The sequence below is a fragment of the Nelumbo nucifera genome, chromosome 2, assembly GCF_055504915.1.
Source record: "Nelumbo nucifera cultivar China Antique chromosome 2, China Antique-T2T, whole genome shotgun sequence".
Taxonomy (NCBI): Eukaryota; Viridiplantae; Streptophyta; class Magnoliopsida; order Proteales; family Nelumbonaceae; genus Nelumbo; species Nelumbo nucifera.
Genome location: NC_142650.1, coordinates 80,992,191 through 81,011,355, shown reverse-complemented (window position 1 = coordinate 81,011,355; position 19,165 = coordinate 80,992,191). Strand labels below are relative to the sequence as shown.

General features: G+C 36.4%; 1 protein-coding gene across 3 annotated transcripts; it reads left to right on the top strand.

Annotated features, from left to right (window-relative positions):
* Nucleotides 1-6,489: 6,489 nt before the first annotated feature.
* Nucleotides 6,490-17,130, top strand: LOC104587810 (uncharacterized). 3 transcript variants are annotated; one of them, XM_088897481.1, is made up of 6 exons: nt 6,492-6,701; nt 6,797-6,925; nt 10,515-10,683; nt 10,775-10,853; nt 11,130-12,180; nt 16,501-17,130. In XM_088897481.1, the coding sequence occupies exons 5-6, from the start codon at nt 11,257-11,259 to the stop codon at nt 16,777-16,779; spliced, it is 1,203 nt and encodes a 400-aa protein (XP_088753607.1). In that variant the 5' UTR covers nt 6,492-6,701; nt 6,797-6,925; nt 10,515-10,683; nt 10,775-10,853; nt 11,130-11,256; the 3' UTR covers nt 16,780-17,130. The 3 variants fall into 3 exon arrangements, with proteins under 3 accessions (XP_088753606.1, XP_088753607.1, XP_010243837.2); XM_088897480.1 differs by having other exon boundaries at nt 6,490-6,925; nt 10,401-10,683; XM_010245535.2 differs by having other exon boundaries at nt 6,607-6,925.
* The last annotated feature ends 2,035 nt before the right edge of the window (nt 17,131-19,165 follow it).

The window sequence follows — 19,165 nt, the reverse complement described above, 5'->3', positions numbered from 1 at the left end:
TGTATTGATTTAACGGTTCACAATATTTAACCTAGAATATTTGTGGAAAAAGATGAAGGAGAGTTGAGTTTAAAAATCAATAGATAGTTTGTTTTTGCTTGAATTTTATCTTGCCCAAGGACGGGCAAGGTTTAAGTGTGGGAGAATTTGATGGGAATAAAAAGTATCATATTTTTATCCCCAAATATTCATTCTTTTACATTAAATTAGCACTTAATTGAACTCATTACTCTTGTATTTCGATTCAGGACAAGCAAGAAGGCGTCAGGAGGAAAACAAGGCTAATCGGACGATTTTGCACAGTTTCGGCACCATTCATTAATCTAGGCATAACTCTCAAACCCATACTCCAACTGGGATGATTCAAGATGCACCGGAAAGATAAGAGAGAACTCCACAACTTTAATGTTCTGGGTTTTGACAGATTCGGTATGCATCGAGGTCAAGATCGGGCCCAAAGTCGGAGAAAATTCATAGAGAAACCCAGCCCACAGCTGAAGACCAATTCGCAGAAGAGCCTTGTAGCAGCCCAATTTATTGAAGAAGCCCAACTCGAATTCAAGAATAAAGAGTCCCATTAGATTTAAATTTCAAATGTAATTCTAGAAGGATAAGAAGATTGAGATTACTAGATAAGAGATAGGATAGGATTAGATCAAAACTGATTAGGACTTTCTATTTTTGAGGATAATCTCCTAAGAGGAGTTGGAGAGAGCCCCTCCTCCTAAAGCTATACAAAGGGGGGGGGGGGGGAGCGGACTAGCTTTAGGCACTCAATCAATCAAGAAATCAAGCAATCAAGCAAGCAAGTAGTCCATCCATCTTGGAAGCAAAGTAAGAAGGAGACGACAACTATGAGCGACTGAGCTTTTCTTTTCTGATTCAAGGGGGATTGTTGATTCGATTGTGTCATCATGAGGTTTTGTGTTTAATTTAATTTCTTGCTTTTAATTCAAGTATTCGTTGATTCTTATGCATGTTCTTATGGAAGTTAATGTTGATTAGTCTGACAAATTAATTAATGTTGATCTTTCTACTGCTATCCATAATTCGATGATCCGTAATTGTCACAAATAGTGGTACAAGTAGCAATTAGGTTAATATCTTTTTGGGTCAATTGTTCGTGACAACCTTTGACTAATGTATTGGCATATTAACCTAAAGGGAATCAACGGAACAAGATTGGATAATTGCAGCTATCTTAATTATTTTTATTTTGGTTTAACTGTTTTCACGGAGGTTATTGCTATCATTAATTGATATGGAACGCTATCGTGCCCAGTCGGTCAATGATAAGTGTTGATCGAATGCTGGGTTTGGTCAACTAAATTAGGAAAACACAAGGTTTATTATGGCTATCCTAATAAATCTGAAGGTTAAATGCTTGAATTGCAAGACTGCTGACTTTTTACCCATGATCGATGACCAATTGACTCAATTCGAACCCTTGGATCAGAGTTGGTAAGACTGAATATTCCTTGTTAGTTGCTATTTGCTCTTTTGTTATTTTAGAATTTTAATTATTCAAATTTCCCACTCTTTAAATTGCACATTCGGCTTAGAAATTAATTACTGGCTCCCTGTGGGTTTCGACCTAGTACTACTGTTACTATAATTTTGTTGTAAGGTGGGACTAGAATTAATTTTGAGGGCTTTGACAACCCGTCACAGAACTAAGGCGATGGTCATATAGGTCCTAAGTTGGCGGTTCGAACTACCACCTATGATCCCAAGTGACGTATTAATAAGTCATATAGGACCTAAGCCGGCGGTTTAGACTGCCACCTAAAAAGTTGACAGATCAAAAGGCGGTGGTCATATAGGACTTGAGCTGGTGGTTTAGACCCTCACCTAAAAACGTTGATAGATCTAAGGCTGCGGTCGTATAGGACCTGATCCGGTGGTTTAGATTGCCACCTAAAAACATTGACAGATCTAAGGTGGCGGGACCCAAATGATAGAAACTCTACATCTAGTTACATCATTTCGATGGGGTCCTATATAGTAAGAAAAATAGTCCACGACCCAGGCCAAGCACATTGCCGTAAGTGAGGCTGCCTAGTGGATGAAGTTGTTCATCCTACCATATCACCCATTCTACTGTTATGTGACAACATTGGATCTACGGGAGATTCTTGGTAAAGGGGACATCTAGATTCAGAAGGTACCATCAACGGAGAATGTAGCAGACTCATTAACTAAGCCACTGACACAGAAAGTGTTTGAGAAATACGTAGATAGTATGAGACTCCAGCTTGTACCCAATTGGACCTAAGTGCAAGTGGGAGCTGTTAGGTAATGTATGCCCTTAGCTCCAACTAGATTGATGTTATTTTCACATTTATTGTAAATGAATAATAGTACATAAGTGATTCATGTTATATCTGGTGTGTTTCTGTGTAATACCCTTAAACCAGACACGTATGAGACTCGTGTTAGTTTAGAAATGTTCACAGTCGTTGGATAGACTTAGGGAGGTTTATCCTGCCAAGGCTAACACTAATGTGCTGCCAAGCTAGTTGGGGTGGCTCGTCTCAGCTATCAGGGTGAGACCCGAAGCACATGTAGTATGGGTTTGCTTGAAACTCTAAACCGGACCATTTTCCAGTTATGCCCCTAGACCTTGGAGACAGATGGGCCAAATTGGAAAGTTACACTTAACCCCTAGACTCGATTATGGTACTGCACTATGTGTTGGATTGGGCTGTCTTTGGTATGCCAATCAGTGAGATCCTTAGCGGGGGGTCAAAACCTGGGTATGTTGGGGTAGTCTGAGAATTCACCTGAGTGGGTGATCATAGTGACAGAATCAGCCCCTTTGTCGGACAAAGTGAATGATCAGGGACAACACTCTCTCTAATGGAAACCTAAACTGTCGGTAATTGATTTCAAATGTGTTTGAAATTTATTTTGCAAAATATATTTATATAGTGATATATATATATATATATATATTATGTTTTTATTAAAATGGTTTGCAAAGGTTTTAGTTCCTAGGATCCATCCCGAGCAGAGAGTGCGACGCTGTACCTTGCAACCGAGGGAGAGGTCCTCTCTTGTCGGGTAGTGTTTGATCATTATGGACTGAGAGGTTAAGTGTAAGACCATTTAGGGTTTATAGACCTAATGGGATAATCTCACTTAAGACCATAGTCCTTGGGCCTTCATAAGATGGCTGGACCTAAGGACCATTTAGTGTAAATGTTGGGCATGCTAGGAGCCTATATTGATGGGCTCAGGGATTCACTGTGTTCAACAGTGAATTCGACTAGGCCTTGTAATAGAGGATAGGGTGAACCCATATGGCTTTTGTGAAGATCAATGTTAGGGTCCCACGCCATACGAAGAGTGAAGGGATGAGAGATCCATCATATGGATGGCCGAACCATGCATGGTGGTTGGGCAAAATTTCAAAAATTGTCTCTCTCCCATCCGAGAATCGTATTCCTATAATTCAGAAAAACTGTTTTTTCAAGGTTCATTCTTGAAACAAAACCGGACCAGATCTGAAACCAAAAGGAGGAAGAAGGGATATACCTGATACGGAATAATAGTAACTCCCAACATAGATGTTCATGCCCAAAGAGATGACCAACACCTACCTCTACTAAAGATGACATAACTTATGGTGAAGCAAGATCAGCAAGGTTGTTCTTCAGCAAGAACCCTAATTCTTCAGCAAGAATCAGGCAAGGGGCTGGTGAGCACGACTTTAGATTGTTTCTTCTAACAAGAAACAATATCAAGAACTATTCTTGATTAGATCCAAAAGAGGAGATCGAACTAGGTAGTGGTGGCAAGAGCTGGAGGAGAATTCTGTATATTGCTGAGTGTATGAAACTAGTGAATTCGCCCCCTATTTATAGCTTTCTTTGGATCAGCTTCGTAATCCAATTAGGAAAGAGTTTCTTGATCCAAATATGATATTTGGATCTGGACTCTTAAATGGATAAGACTTATCTTATCCTTTAGCTAATCCTAATGAGATTATAAACCAGAATTTGCCCTTTTTTAATAAACTCACTTAAGCCTAGTTCAAAATGGGCTTTAGGGCCATTTAGTCACATAGCTAACTTTCCCTTTAAATGTTGGCTAGTTTGGCTCTCTTTGTATGGCACGGGACTCTATTATTGATCTCCACATAAGCCACATGGGTTTTTCCTAGCCTCTTTTACAAGGCCTAGCTGAATTCACTACTAAATACAATGAACCCCTAAGTCCATCAGTATGGGCTCTTAATGGGCCCAACATTTACACTAAATTGTCCATGGGTCCAGCCATCTTATGAAGGACCAAGAACTGTAGGCAAATGTGACATAAGTCCATTAGGTTTATTATCCCTAAATGGTCTTACACTTAACCTCTCAGCCCATAATGATCAAATACTACTTGATAAGAGATGACCTCTCCCTCAGCTGCAAAGTACAATGTTGCACTCTCTACTCAAATGGACCCTGGGAATTAAAACATTTTTGCAAACATTTTGTGAAACCATAATATTTATGTATATCTCCATATAAATATATTTTGCAAAAAACAAATCTCAACACTTTGAAATCAATTGCCGGTAGTTTAGGTTTCCATTAGAGAGAGTGCATTCCCTGATCATTCACTTTGTTCAACAAAGGGGCTGATCCTGTCACTATGATCACCCACTCAGGTGAATTCTCGGACTGCCCCAACATACCCAGGTTTTGACCCACTCTAAGGATCTCACTGATTGGCATATCAAAGGCAGCCCAATCCAACACCTAGTGCAATACCATAATCGAGTCTAGGGGTCAGGTGTAACATTTCAGTTTTGCCCATCTATCTCCAAGGTACAGGGCAATACTGGAATTTGGTCCGGTTCAGGGTTTCAAGAAAACCTACACTGCATGTGCCTCAAGTCTTACCCTAGCAGTTGAAACAAGCCACCCCAACCCACTTGGCGACACATCAGTGTTAGCCTTAGCAGGATAAATCTCCCCAGATCTATCAAATGGCTGTGAAGATTCTAAACTAACATGAGTCTCATAAGTGTCCAACTTAAGAGTATTACACAGAAACACACCAATATAAGATGAAATCAAATATGTACTTTATTCATTTACAATAAATGTCATAATGTACATCAAGCTGATTGGAGCTAAGGGCATGCACTGTCTAACAAAGAGAACCAAGTTAACAAGCATTTAAGAGGGAAGTGAGATTGATGTCTTAATGGGCCTAAAGCCCATATCGAATTGGGTTAATGTGATTAATTAAATATGGACAAGTCTGGGTTTAGATCTGGATTTGGATCAACAACAAGATAAGATAAGTCTTATCCACTATGAGTTCAGATCCAAATAAAGATTTGGATCAAAGAACTCTTTCCTGATAAGATTAGGAAGTTGATCTTGAAAAGCTATAAATAAAGGGCGAATTCCTTCAGTTTAACACTTTAACTGCAATCCGTTTTCTCCCTCTGTTCTTGCCGCCCTACCTTGTTCGTTCTCCAGCTCTTGGACTGATCAAGATCATATATTGATTCTGATTTTTGCTAGAAAAATCAGATTTGAATCGTGCTCACACTCCCTTGCGTGATCCTTGCTGAAGAACTGTTTTGCTGATCCTACTTCATCTCAAGCTGTGCCATTTTCAGTGGAGGCTGGGATTTGGTGACCTCTTTGGGCGTGAACACCTTCATTGGGAGCTACGTTTGTGGATTTCGTATATGGTATAACTCTCTTTTATTTTGCTTTCAAATCTGATCGGATTTGTTTCAAGAACGAACTTTAAAAAATGTAATTTTTCTAAAACTGGGAGTACGATTCCCGGAAGGAGAGAAAGAATTTTTGAAACTTTGCCCAACCACTCTGCGTGGTTCGGCCATCCATATGATGAATCTCTCTTCCCTTCAGTTTTTACTTAATTTTATCAATAATGCTAGTCTTCATAATGTTGCCTACAATGGCAGCACTTTCACTTGGTGCAATAATCGAGCAATATATCATATTGGTTTGTCCAATCCATCCAAATTGATCTTGATTTGGATGGGGTCCAACCCAAAACCGTTCCATTGACACCCCTAAATTTGTCAATAATTTTTATGGTTTTTATTTTTATTTTTTCTATTTGTTTAGTTTTCGTGTTGTAAGCTATGATTTGTTGTGATGTTTCTAGTATATTTCTGTAGATTTTATATTTTTTAGGTTTTATATAGAATTTTTCTTTTATGTTTCATTCTATTTGGATCGGATTAGACCCCATCTGATCCATTTATATTATAATTGGACTGACTTGGACTTGGTTTGTATGAATTTGAACTGGATTAGGTCCAATTCATTTATAAATGGACCCAATTTGGACTGAATTATTAGATTGGACCAAATCCAGTCCAATTGACACCCCACCCCTAGTTATATCTATAAAATCGGAGCATTTGACCGCATCACAAGCTTTATCTGGTCTGCAGGAGTTTGTTTTGGAGTCGGTTATTTTATTAAATCTGTCCAGGTGTAAGGGGCTGGGATCTGCTCGTAACTAGATGCTATCACCACCATCTCCTCCAACCGTTACCAAGCATTAACACTGAAAAACAAGAGAAACAAAGCCTTTTTCTTTTCTCTTGACTACAAGGAAAACCATAATTCACTTTCATCAATCATCTGTACTACGTGAAAGGACAATCTGAAAGTTGGACTAAGCTGTCTTGCACTAAATAGGTGGATGTGATGGTTAGAAACGTTGTGCATCCCGTTTGTGTTGCTTAGAGTATATAGGGTGGATTTAATTACCCCATTACTATCTCACAATAATTTCAATCCTTCAGATTATTAAATAAAGTGTATGTCCTGGAGATGCGCAAGTATCAAAATTATTTCAGATCTTGTCTCTGCCAAGATGAAGTTTATGAAGGAACAAAGCCAAATTCATTTCAGACTGAAGGGAACAATGTCAGGTAAGATTGATTTCAGTTTACACTTTGGAGCTTGTTTATGGGTTTTCTTTTTACCAACTTCCTTTAGCCTTTCCTGCCTTTGTATTGATTTTTTTTTTTTGAATATTTTGTGTTCTGGGAAATGTCACTTGTTGGATAACGTACATTCTTTTCGCCCTTCCAATTTTATGCATGTTTGATTTAGGCTTTTGGGTAGATCAGGAAACTTGGTTTGTGCTGCACTGAAAGGTCTATTAGTGTTGAACCTTGATTTTCATATGTTTGTCAGAAACCGGCTTTTGGAACCATCTGACTAGAATGCCTGTGGAACTCGAACAGAGTTTGATTGTTTCAGGAGATGGGACACAGATGGACCATTGGACCATTTTCCTGTGGAACTCGAACAGGATTGTTCCAGCACCATTGGACCATTTTCCTTCTTGTTTCACCTTTACAAGAAGTGTTACAAAGTGTCCTTTGCTTTACTAGGTCATTCTGTGATATTATGACGCGTTTGTCATTTAGACAAGAAGAGAAACTAGTTGATCTAGAAAATGCCTAGGGTGGGACACAGATGGTGCATGGACACAGATGGTGCATGGATCAAAGGGTGACTTGGATTCTTCTTAATTAGATATAGGATGAATGACTAGAAGAATGGAATTTGCTAAATTATTTTGTTCTTCAAGCCATTCCTTGGAATGGATTGAATGCCTTAAAGCTTCTAACTCATCATCATATCCAGACAGACTGATCAAAAATAGTATTTATTGATTCAAATGTGTCACCTCTGCATAAGCACCGCCATCCTAGGAGAAAACTAATTCTTCAATGAGGAAATCCCTCACACTATGAACTTAAAATGTGCTTCAGTTATAGGTTCAAGTAGAGGGGAGTGGTGGGCGGGCTTGGCACAATGGTTGGGTTGCTCCATTGTGACCTAGGCGGCTAGGCACCAGGGTTGAAATCTTGTAAACAGCCTCTACTTGGGCTGCCCATTTTTTAAAGGTTTAAATAATTCAATATTCTCATCCATTACGAGTAGGGACCAGTGGGATGCACAGGATTTATTAAGAAAAAGTGAAACAATGGAAACTGATAATTATTTTAATAATTTTACTAATCTTTATTATAGTAATTTGTTATAAAAAGTAATTTAGATTAATTATATTAATAATTTTTAACAAAAATAATAAATTACTACTAATTAATGAATAATTATTTTTTTCTATTATCCTTTATTAATTGTTAAATGTTATAGTTAAATTAATCTATAGATTAACTTTTTTAGTCATAATTAAATTAATCTAAGTTCAAGCTCAAGGTTTAAGATTGTGAAACAAATCCCCCCATCTTCGTCCCCATTCTCGAGGTTAGGTATCATTAGGGATGGCAATTATCCCTATTTCCCTGATCCCCGTTGGGATCTGGCACAAATTGGGGTGTGGATGGGGATGATTTTCCCACCACAGGGACGGGATGGGGAAATTTTCATCCCCGTTGGCAGGGATGGGGAGAGCACTTCCCGCCTCATAGGGACTCAATCCCCGTCCCATGGGATCCCCACTAATATATATGTATGCATATGTTTATATATGTATAATATGTACACATATATCTATATATTAATATTTTTAAAAATATGTCTAAATCTTTTCTAATAGGATTGTAAACTTTAATTATTTTATTTGTATTTTTAATAAAATAAAAAAATGATTGACATTATAAAAAATCACGAGGAATGGGGATCCCCACAGGGATGGGGATAACCTTGTACCCACTAACAGGGACGAGGACGGGGATGGAGAGAGACTCCTCGTCTCTGCCCCACCCCATTGCCATTCCTAGGTATCATTATCAATCCCCATTCCTACCAAGGCAATATCCATACTCAACCCCATCCAATTGGGGAAGCTGAGTACCCAATGGGATGGGGAACATTGCCATCCCTATTCACATCCAAATCATATTAATTGGTTAGTTGTCATAAAACTGTAATTCAAAACCTAATAAATAAAATTAAATTTTAGCATGTTTTTATCTAGCAACTATTAAAAATTAAGAAATTAATAAAAATTAGTACTTCATAAAATAGTAATAAAAAGTAAAAAAACATTAAAAATAATAAAAAGTAAAAAATTATTAAAAATAATAAAAATTATTAAACTATAAAATTTAATTAACATATTAAAACTAATAATGACCTAATTATAAATGTCTTAAGACTCCTAATTAGGGATGATTGTTTTAACATATCCTAAACCCGACTAAACCATCAAATTTTTAGTCTCAAGCAACTCTTTCTTTTGAGATAGGTCTAGCTCAGATCTACACCAACCCCACACAATGTAGACAGTAGGACTGTAAAACTTATTAATTAATTAAAAAAATTTATTAATATATTAATTAATTAAATATACATTAATACAAAGTTATCTAATAAAATAAAAAAGAATAAACAAAACAAAATACAACATTAGAACACGGGTTCTATTTGCAATATATCAAACCCATATTTAAATCATTATATTGTTAAAACTATCAAACCCATATTTCTTATTTTTAAGTGGAATTGAAATGTTTTTAATTTTTACAAAGTTTTGTTAATATTTATATTATTTGACTTATTAATATTTTATTTTATTATGTTGTATTACTACTCCCTCCCTCCCTTTCTCTCTCTCTCTTAAATGTCTTTTTTAAATTTAATAATAACATGCATTAAAAGAGGCCTTGAAAAACCAATTTTATATAATTATGGTTAAATTGAAGTGGAAATGGAAATGGATATATAAATATATATATATATATATATATATATATATATATATATATATATATATAAGTTAATAATTTTATGCAATTTAATGGAGTAATGAAGATGAGAGGTTTAGTGGCATGAGTTACTGAAGGTGAGAGATAATGGAATAATTAATGAGGAAAAATTATTAAAAGAGTTAATGGGAGAGAGAGAGAGGGTTAATGGTGTTTTAATGGGTTGTGTTAAAAGATTTAAAGGTGATTAGTTATTTGAGTTATTTTTTTCAATTTTAAAATTAGATAATTAAAAAAAAAACAGAAAAAAGATAAATCGCCTTGAGAATAAACCATAAAGCAGGAAAGGTGCCGGCTTGGCACATTGCATTTTAAGCATATATATAGAGATTTCTGTAACTCAATTACTGAGCTTGGGTACAGATATCAAGGTACATCATCTAGGGCAAATAGGCTTAACAAGGGGACCAAGGTTAGGGCCCATCTAGATATTTTGCACCATGCTGCCTGCGTTGGTTTCTAGTCGCTATGTGACAAGTTGGATGCCTAGAAAGAAAAAAGATTAATAGCTTGTTGCAAAATCGGGTATATGTAAGTTAACATTCTAACAGTGTAACTATAATCTATGTTTTTATTCAGGTTTTCAGCTGTCCCACTCACAATCCCTTGCAATATATTTCCTTGCCTTGATGTTGACATAGATTATCTTTTTAATTTGCAGTTCACTATAATAGGATTTGGTGCAATGTTAAGTGATTGGGCTTACATTGAATCTATATAATTTTAATGACATTTTATCTTAAGAACTTAGATAATTTGGTCATCTACACCACAGTTGAAGTGATGAAACTGCAAACTGGAGACGTACACACAGTAGTAGACAAGATCTCAGGTAAAGATTTGAACAGATGTAATCATTCTGCATAATTCTTTCATCTACACCGGAGTTGAAGAAAAGAAAAGGGTAACTGGAGACATACAAACTGGAGTTGACAAGATCTCAGGTATAGATTAGGATATGTGTGAAAGGATTTTCTTTGCTTTTACTCCTTGTAGAGGTGCCTTGCTGACACCCATTTTTCTCTGGTTTTGTAGCCAAACAAGGAATGACCCATTAGGGGCGGTTGCCTATTCAGAACAGTCCTGTAATGACAACTAAATACTTGCTTCAAAGGTAATTTTATTTGGTGACTGCTTGGTTGCTGTATTTTCTTTTAAACATGTAATATTTTGTTATTTTTGGGTAATTCAGGTTGTAGAGGGAAATGATGTCAGAATCATGGTTTTCAATTTTAGTGTTCTCTGGATTTTTTCTTGCCTCTTCATCTGATAGAAGTAGGATAAAATTGCGGTGTAGCTTTTGTTCTCTTCTCATTTTTCACCCTTTTAAAATCTCTACAGTATCTATCTTTTCTGTGCCAAAAGTCCACCCTGATTTTATCTCCTGTAGGTGTAGGTATCCATAATAATGGATATGGCCCTCAATAGAGCGGAATTGTGAGGAGGATTCACCTGGGCAACACCAATTAGTTGAATAAGGCGTTGTTGAGTTTGAGTTTGGTCGAGTATCTATAAGAATGGATCCTCCAGAAACAGATTTGGAACCTAGTAATAAGAAGCTAGAAGTGGTAAAAGAAGATGGACCCTCCTTCCCTTGTGATCTTTATGATTCAGAAGTAGTGCATAAAATAGCACAAATCCTCCTACCAGGATTGGCCACAGCTTGTGTTGACAACACAACAGGTGATATCTTCAGGGGTCCTGCCTTTGTGGCTGTTGATATGAGAAAGGAAATGGTTGACTATCTTACCCAGAGAAGTGAAACATTTATTGCAGAAGCTGTGATCCAAAATGGTGAGACAGATATGGAAGCTTCTGAACATCCTACAGACATTATTTCGGATTTCATAGAGGATTTTGCGAGTTCAAAAAGGAACTTGTTAGGTCGTGTTTCAAGTTGGCTATTGAGTGAAAGGAGGGAAGACAAGATAGATGACTTTGTGCAAGAGATGGAATTGAATGGGTTTTGGTTGTTGGATAGAAGGCAAGCCATTGCACAGACCCTGCTCAAGAATGTTGACTTCAAGAACACATACCACTGTAATATGAAATTTGTTACTGCTGAAGAGCTTGCTGAGCATACTGGTCAGTGCATTTTTAGGTGTATGGACTGCACTAGTGAGGGTTGTGATGCTAGCTTTTGTGCAGTGCACTTGGAAAAGCATGAATCAGTCTGTCCCTTCAAAATCCTTCCGTGTGAGCAGAAGTGTCACGAGTACCTTGCGAGGCGTGAGATGGATAGGCATTGCATAACTGTTTGCCCAATGAAACTTGTTAACTGCCCTTTCTACATAGTGGGTTGTCAATCAACAATTCCTCGCTGTACAATTGAACAACACCGTCTAGAGTTTCTCGTTTCTCACATGAAGTGTATTCTCCAACGTATTCACAAGGAAGCATCTGAGGAGGATCTGAAGCATCGGGCACAACTTATGGGAAAGGTGGGTCTTTCTTTCTTACTTTCTACTTTTCTTGTTACTGGTTTCTATTTTCATTTGTACTTTCCCCTTGAGTTGGTAAGCCGATGGTTAGCTATGATTTCTTTTTCACTTTGTTTTCTGGAATTGGAAATTTCATTCCTAAATTAAGTTGTGTGCTTAACAGTTCCTTGGACCAGCTGCTAGTTGATCAGATAATTTACATCCTGAATTCTCACTAACCAGTCAAATTCTTCTCCTCTTCTCCTTTTTATTTTTTAGTTGTTTTCTTACCCTTTAGGTTAGATATACTTTATTTCCTCGTTAATAGTTTGATCACACTCTAATGACTATATGCCATGGATTAAGAAGTAGATATATGTTTTAATATTTCCACAGAATATCTTCATTTCCATGTACAAAAATACTACCCAAATAATTCATTCTAATAGTGAAATATTTTTGGCTACCACTATAAATGACCCTTTCTTCCATATAGTGAAATATTTTTAAGTAAATATACTTAATGAAATAGTATTAATGTTTTAATACATTTGAGTTCTTGTAAAAGATTAAACAATATAGGCCCTGTTTGGTTCGTAGGAATAGGGGTCTGGAATTGGAATTGGAATGGGCTATTCTGATTCCAACTGTTTGGTTGGGCGGAGTCGGAATTAAGGCTGCAACTTGAGACGGCTTGGCCCGAACCCAACCCAAAAAAGTCGAGTTGGGTTGGGTCAAGTTGATGCTCGGGTTAGGGTTAGGGTTGAAATTCATGAACCCAACTTTATTTCGGGTTGGGTTAGGGTTATCCCCTTGGGCAACCCGAACCTGACTCTATAGTATATGTCATATATAAATATATGCTATATATATTATTTATCATACTTTGATTTTTTTAGAAGTAGGATAGTTGTATAGCCCTCACTACATACTATCATGTCCTTCTTTTTAGATAATCACTTCACTTAATCTTAAATGAAATGACTAAAACCTTAATAACAAATTTTATGTTTTTTAATATTTTATTCTTCATCTCCTCTCTAGTGTTTGGCGCCTATAAAAGATCTATCATAAGTCATCTCATAGTAAACTATAGTCATTTCAAATACATATTTTTCTGATTTTGTACTAAAAGAACCAATAAAAACATCAACAAACAAATATTAATAAAGCATAGGATTAATATATATATATATATATATATAGTGAAAAGTGAGTTAAGATTTGAGATTAAATAGTTTTATGAGATTTTAAGGGATGGGAAGAAATTTGGATTGGGCCTAACCTGAGACCAGCCCAACCTAAAGTGGGCTGGGTTGCGGTTAGGGTTAAAGGAATTTAGTTAGGGTTAGGGTTAGGTTTGGGTAGATCGGGTTGAAGGTCGGGTTTCGTTAGGGTTAGGCTTGGGGTTTAGAACTTAGGGTTGAGTTAGGGTTGGCCTCAACTCGACCTAACCCGGCCCGACTTGTAGCCCTAATCAGTATCCCATTCCCATTCTTGTTGGAATGGCATTCCCCCATTTAAGGGAATGGCCATTCCCTGCCCCTCCATTGGGAATGCAATCTCATTCCTACTGATTTTAATTCTCATTCCCATTCTTGTCTGATCCAAACAGATTATGGGAATGAACCACTCAGATTCCAATTCTGATTTCAACTGTGAACGAAACGAACCCTTAATAGCTTTAGAAGTATATTTATATATAAATAAAACATAATAGGAAAATACTTGAGTGTTGGGCCTTGATGAGCCAACATTTTGGTCACTCTTAGCCCAATTCTAGCTGCTTAAGGCCCGTCATTTAGGCTGTTATTGTCGTCAATCTAGCCTCTACAACAGCACAAGGTTGCTCAAAGTTATCATGGGCCCCACAAAGATCTTTAGAAAATTTCAATGTCTTTGAAGATTTTCTTAGATTTGATAAATAATCTTTATGATATTTATGAAAGTCTTTGTTGTTCTATGCTATAAGGCTTTTATTGTAATTTGAATTTTGAAATGCTTTTACAATTAGAATGTGGGGAAATATGAATTAGATTTTCTTTTATGCTCTTTATATATGTTACAATAGCTTTCATTAGATAATGAATGGATGAAGAATCTCCTCTCTTTAAAATTTCATTTTTATGGTGTGTGATATTGTACTTCTAATGGTAAGGTGTCATTGAGCTTCTTGTCCAAGACTAGCGGTGGCAATTGGGCGGGTTGGGTTGAGCTTCAATCCAAACGTTCTAATCCGCTAACCCATTAATGACCCAGTTATACAAAATTAAATGTGTTGAGTTCAACCCAAACCCACCTTGACCCAATCCAACCCGCCCAAACCCATTAATCTTATATTTATTTACTTAAACAAAAAATTAACTCCCACTTAACAAATAAGTTGGCATAGCTTGGTGGTAATAGTAGTTGTTATTTACACAAGTGTTGAAGGTTCAAATCACATTATATGCATATTATTTTTATACAAGTGGCAAAGCCATTTGACTATGTTTGGGTTTCATGTTTGATTGAACCACTTGGGTTCAAACCGGTTCGACCAACTTGAACTATCTAATTGGATTGTCTTCGAGCTAATCACATCAATAGTGGTTGAACCGTTTAAATTTGGATCAGTCTGGTTGGACTAGACCAGACCGGTTCAATCAATGGCAGATTGTCTCAAACTGGCCCATATTGGGTTGTGCACGAGCTTGGGACTGAACCGATTGGTCCAAAGTGGGTCAAGGGAAGCAAATCACATCGATGAAAATTTGGGTCGGGTTGTATGGATACAGGTTGGCCCAAAAGCAGTTGAGTTGACTTTCGGGTCAGATCAGACCATGCCTGGCCATTCAGAACCGTTCCAGGTTCGAGTCGGCCCAAATCTGGATTGGGTTGGATTCAAACTGGGATAGCCCACCCAACTGAACCGAATCGAGGTGATCAGGCCTGTTCATATTTAGACTGGGTTGAACTGGTCCAGACTCAAGTCAGGTTGATTTGGATTTATGTCAATTTGGGTGAAGTGTGTTGATTCGAGGCAAAACTAATTTTAGTCAATAATTAATATAAAATTAACTCAAATGAAGAAAATGAAAAAAATAGCTAAGAAATTAGTACTTGTATCTTTAGTCGTTAACCCAATGGTTATCCACAACCTACTCCGATCCAACCCATTTAAATTGACCCAATAGGTGATCAACCCATTTCCAATCCACCAAATAAATGGGCGGGTTGGGTGAAAAATTGCCACTCCTATCCAATACTAGTTGGACTTGATCCGTTGCACAAGATATCTTTCCATCCTTTTTCCTTTGTGCCTATTTCATGTTTGCTTTAATTTCCTTCACCGTAATTCTATCTTATCCACAACTTGAAATCTTATTTTTACTCTTAAACCACTATTTTTTGTGCTCATCTTCTTGAAAATTTATCCCTAATACTGTCCCCCTTCGAACCCATAGTTCCTAGTTTGATGTGGTAACTTTCAGTGGGTGCCCTACATGTCATATTAATATTTTCTCATCTTGTTCATTATCAAGTAATAGGTATTTCTCAGACTGTAAAGCTCCTTGGATTGCAAATTTGTTGCCTACATATCTTAGACTTGGACCAACATGCATGTCTTCATTCTCTTGAGCTATTATCCTCTCCTCGTTTGCCTGAACCTCAAATATTCCATCATAATTGTATTGTATTGACTTCTAATCAAGTGAAACTTATTTATCATGATGGCTCCCATGCACGATGGTTCCAATGCCTTCACCCATATTGGTGTTGGTTGAAGCCATTTCATTACACTTTCTTCTTAACTTACCAAATTAAGCTTCCCTGATACATCTAATTTCTTATAAACATTCTAACCTGTTATAGCCTTAAATTCGGTACATCTTATTCACCTGAGCATTAATCTCTTTCATGTATTTCCATCATCCCAAACTATGTTTGCATTTACACATGATAAGTTTGGTGTCTCAGTCATGCATATTATTAATTTCAGTTGAAGTTGAAGGAGGATTTCAAGTGTGCAAACAGTAATTAATAAACCTCGGTTTGGAAGGAGTAAAATACATATATGTAGAGTGCAAATGCATTCAAAATAATACAAAATACAAGGTTTTGCACTCTACATATTTGTATTTGTACTCCTTCCAAACTGAGCTTAAAAGGGGTTGTACAACTGACTTGTATAGTATGATTGTTTGGATGAAAACAATCTTAATAGTTTACTATACATTTTGGGTGATTCATCCAATTAAAATATATTCTTGATCAAGATGTGTAAAAGAATCCTGTAGGTATTCTGTTTCTGCATAACAAAAATGATATTAAGCAAAAATTTTTAATATCTTGTTACAGTTAGATCCTGAACGATTATCAGAAGCTCAGGATGCAAGATCTCTAACTTTCGTAGTCAAGGATCTAGACGCAAAGATGGGACCTGTAGAACATGTCACTGCCAGTAAGGTTGATGAGGAGTCCATGGAGACTGCGAGTAAGGTTGGTGAGGATCCTATGGAGACTGTAAATGAGCCAAAAGATATTCCACAGGAGGTAGAGAGCCAAACTCAGCCCTCTCAAAAAGATGTCAATTCGAGTATCAAAAGAGAAGATGCTGACTCACAAAGGGAATCATGAATCATAGGTTTACCTTCATAAAGGCTGACTAGAGATGCAAATTTCCACTTCTTTACCTTCAATCTTTAATTTGCATCAGGGTACTGTTGGTTTCATTTGGATGAATGAAGATGATGGACTATGTTTTTCCTGTAGATTATAATTTTCTGAATATGTAGGCTGGGCTCCCCACCTATCCATCTTTCACCTGTTTAAATTGATTCTGTTTGTTTTCATCACACAGAGATTGCAATAGTTCTTATTCATTCAAATTAAAATAAATTCTTCTGTGTTTTTTTCTGTGATTTTATATGTGTTGCTGATACTATGAGCTTCCAGCTCAGGCCTGGAGCAAGGATTATTCTTTCTTTCTTTTTTGTTCTTTCTTTTTTTTGGGTTTTCTTTATTTTTTTTTTGGACAAGTATAGAAGAAAATTGAGATGTTTGTGATATAAATAAGTTGTAGGGTGGAGGCTATAGCATTCTTTTCTCAATCGTCTTTCCAGAATTATGTGGTGCGCACATAATTTACTCTGAATGGATGATCCATGTATCAATTATTTTGAAAATAATACACTTTTACTGGCATTCTTAGTTGGGGAGGCAATAATTCAAGCAAAACTGGTGTAAAAAGAGGAGCTCTGAAGGAGGAATCTTTTTTTTTTTTTTTTAATTTCTCCCGTCTTTGTATTTGCCATAGAAGGCTGCTATCAAATTAAACATAGAAAATCCGATCAATGTCCCTGTATTGCATAAAAGATGAGTCATGTTCTTAACATAAAAAAAAAAAAGAAATAGAAAGGATTAATAATTTTAAGGTAATTAATAATTCGTTATCCTCCATGAGAAATATATGGAATTACTAATAATAATCTTAACTGCTACCTTGTTATTCCCTTTTTGTAATTAAATATTAATGAAACGTGCTAAATTGTTTGCAAAATTCACATTCTACATATAAACTCGAGGGGATGTATAGTGCTAGCCATATCTATGATAACTTATACTTCCCATGGGTTTTAGTCAAATAATTAAACCACCCTCGAGCTTTCCTTACCAGTTTTTACCTCCTTTGGCCATGAAACTACAACTCTACAGGGATTTTGTTAACAAAAGAGATGAAATTAAGATGGAAATCTTGTTGGACCAAGTAGCCTATGGCTCTCGATATCATCCTTGACGTGTAGGACTATCCATAGGCCAACCGGAATAACCACACAATCGATGGAGTATTTGTTCTATGTGGACCAACATGCACACACAATCAACACCTCTTTTCAATTATTATTATTATTTATTATTTTCTTATAAAGTAAAATTTGTTTTGACTTATCTCTTTTAAACTTGGTCCATCAGAGCAATTATTAGTTAAGAAACTGTCTCAACAAGCAGGGACAAGTGTCTCATCCCAATTGAGGCTAATCCCAACTGTTTAAAGAGATTTGTGGCCAGTTCCTAAACATTGGAACAAACCCAACAGTCACAAAAGGGTCTATAAATAGAACCCAAAATAGTGGGGAGAATGCTTGAGCTATTGAGAATATATTTCCTTCTCAACACAACACTCTCTCTTAATCTTTCTTATCTTGATTATTATCAATTTTAGTTGTAGTAGAACATTGCCTCCACTTTGAGCTGTTGTAGAAGTTTGGGCCCCATTTTCAAACTTGGCACACGTTCCTGGGATATCACCAACACCACCATCAAAGTCTTTCAGTGGTATCAGAGACAGGTTCAAAGCTCGTTTGGCAATGTGGAGAGAACACATAGAGCAATCAAATTTATAGAAAAGAATTTTTTTCTTCCGTTTTCTCTCAGGTGTGTCCATTCCACTCCCATTTTCTCTCCAAACCAGGTGTGACCTTTCCACTCCCGACCAAATTGGGTTGCTCATGCACTTTGGCCAAACCATCTTAATTGAAATATATATTTACATTATTTGAATTGAAAATTCTCGATGCATTCATGTTTTGTTTAAACATAAAATATCCTTTTAGATTTCATACTTGATTGAGTTGTATGCATCCGATACCTTTAAGTATGTCCTTTTTCTTTGGTTCCGAAAACCATTCATTTTAAGATAAAGCAACTAATCTTTCGTTGGTTGAGATTTGGTTTTGATAAGTTACTAAATAGGTATTTATGAGAGTAATTTTAGTGGCTATTCTGATTTTATCTTTTGTTTTAATAAAATTACACTAAAAGATAAAGCAACATTTAATCTTTTATCCATTTAATTTTTGATTGTTCTTCGGTAACCTCTAAAATGGTTATTGATATTGATGGAGGGTGATTTGGCCCGACTTCATAATAAGGAGACACGTGGACGTGACTCGACATAAGTGATAGTTCATCCTAATAATGAGTTTGGGACAACTCAGCATAACGAAGCTTGCTGACCCAGTCT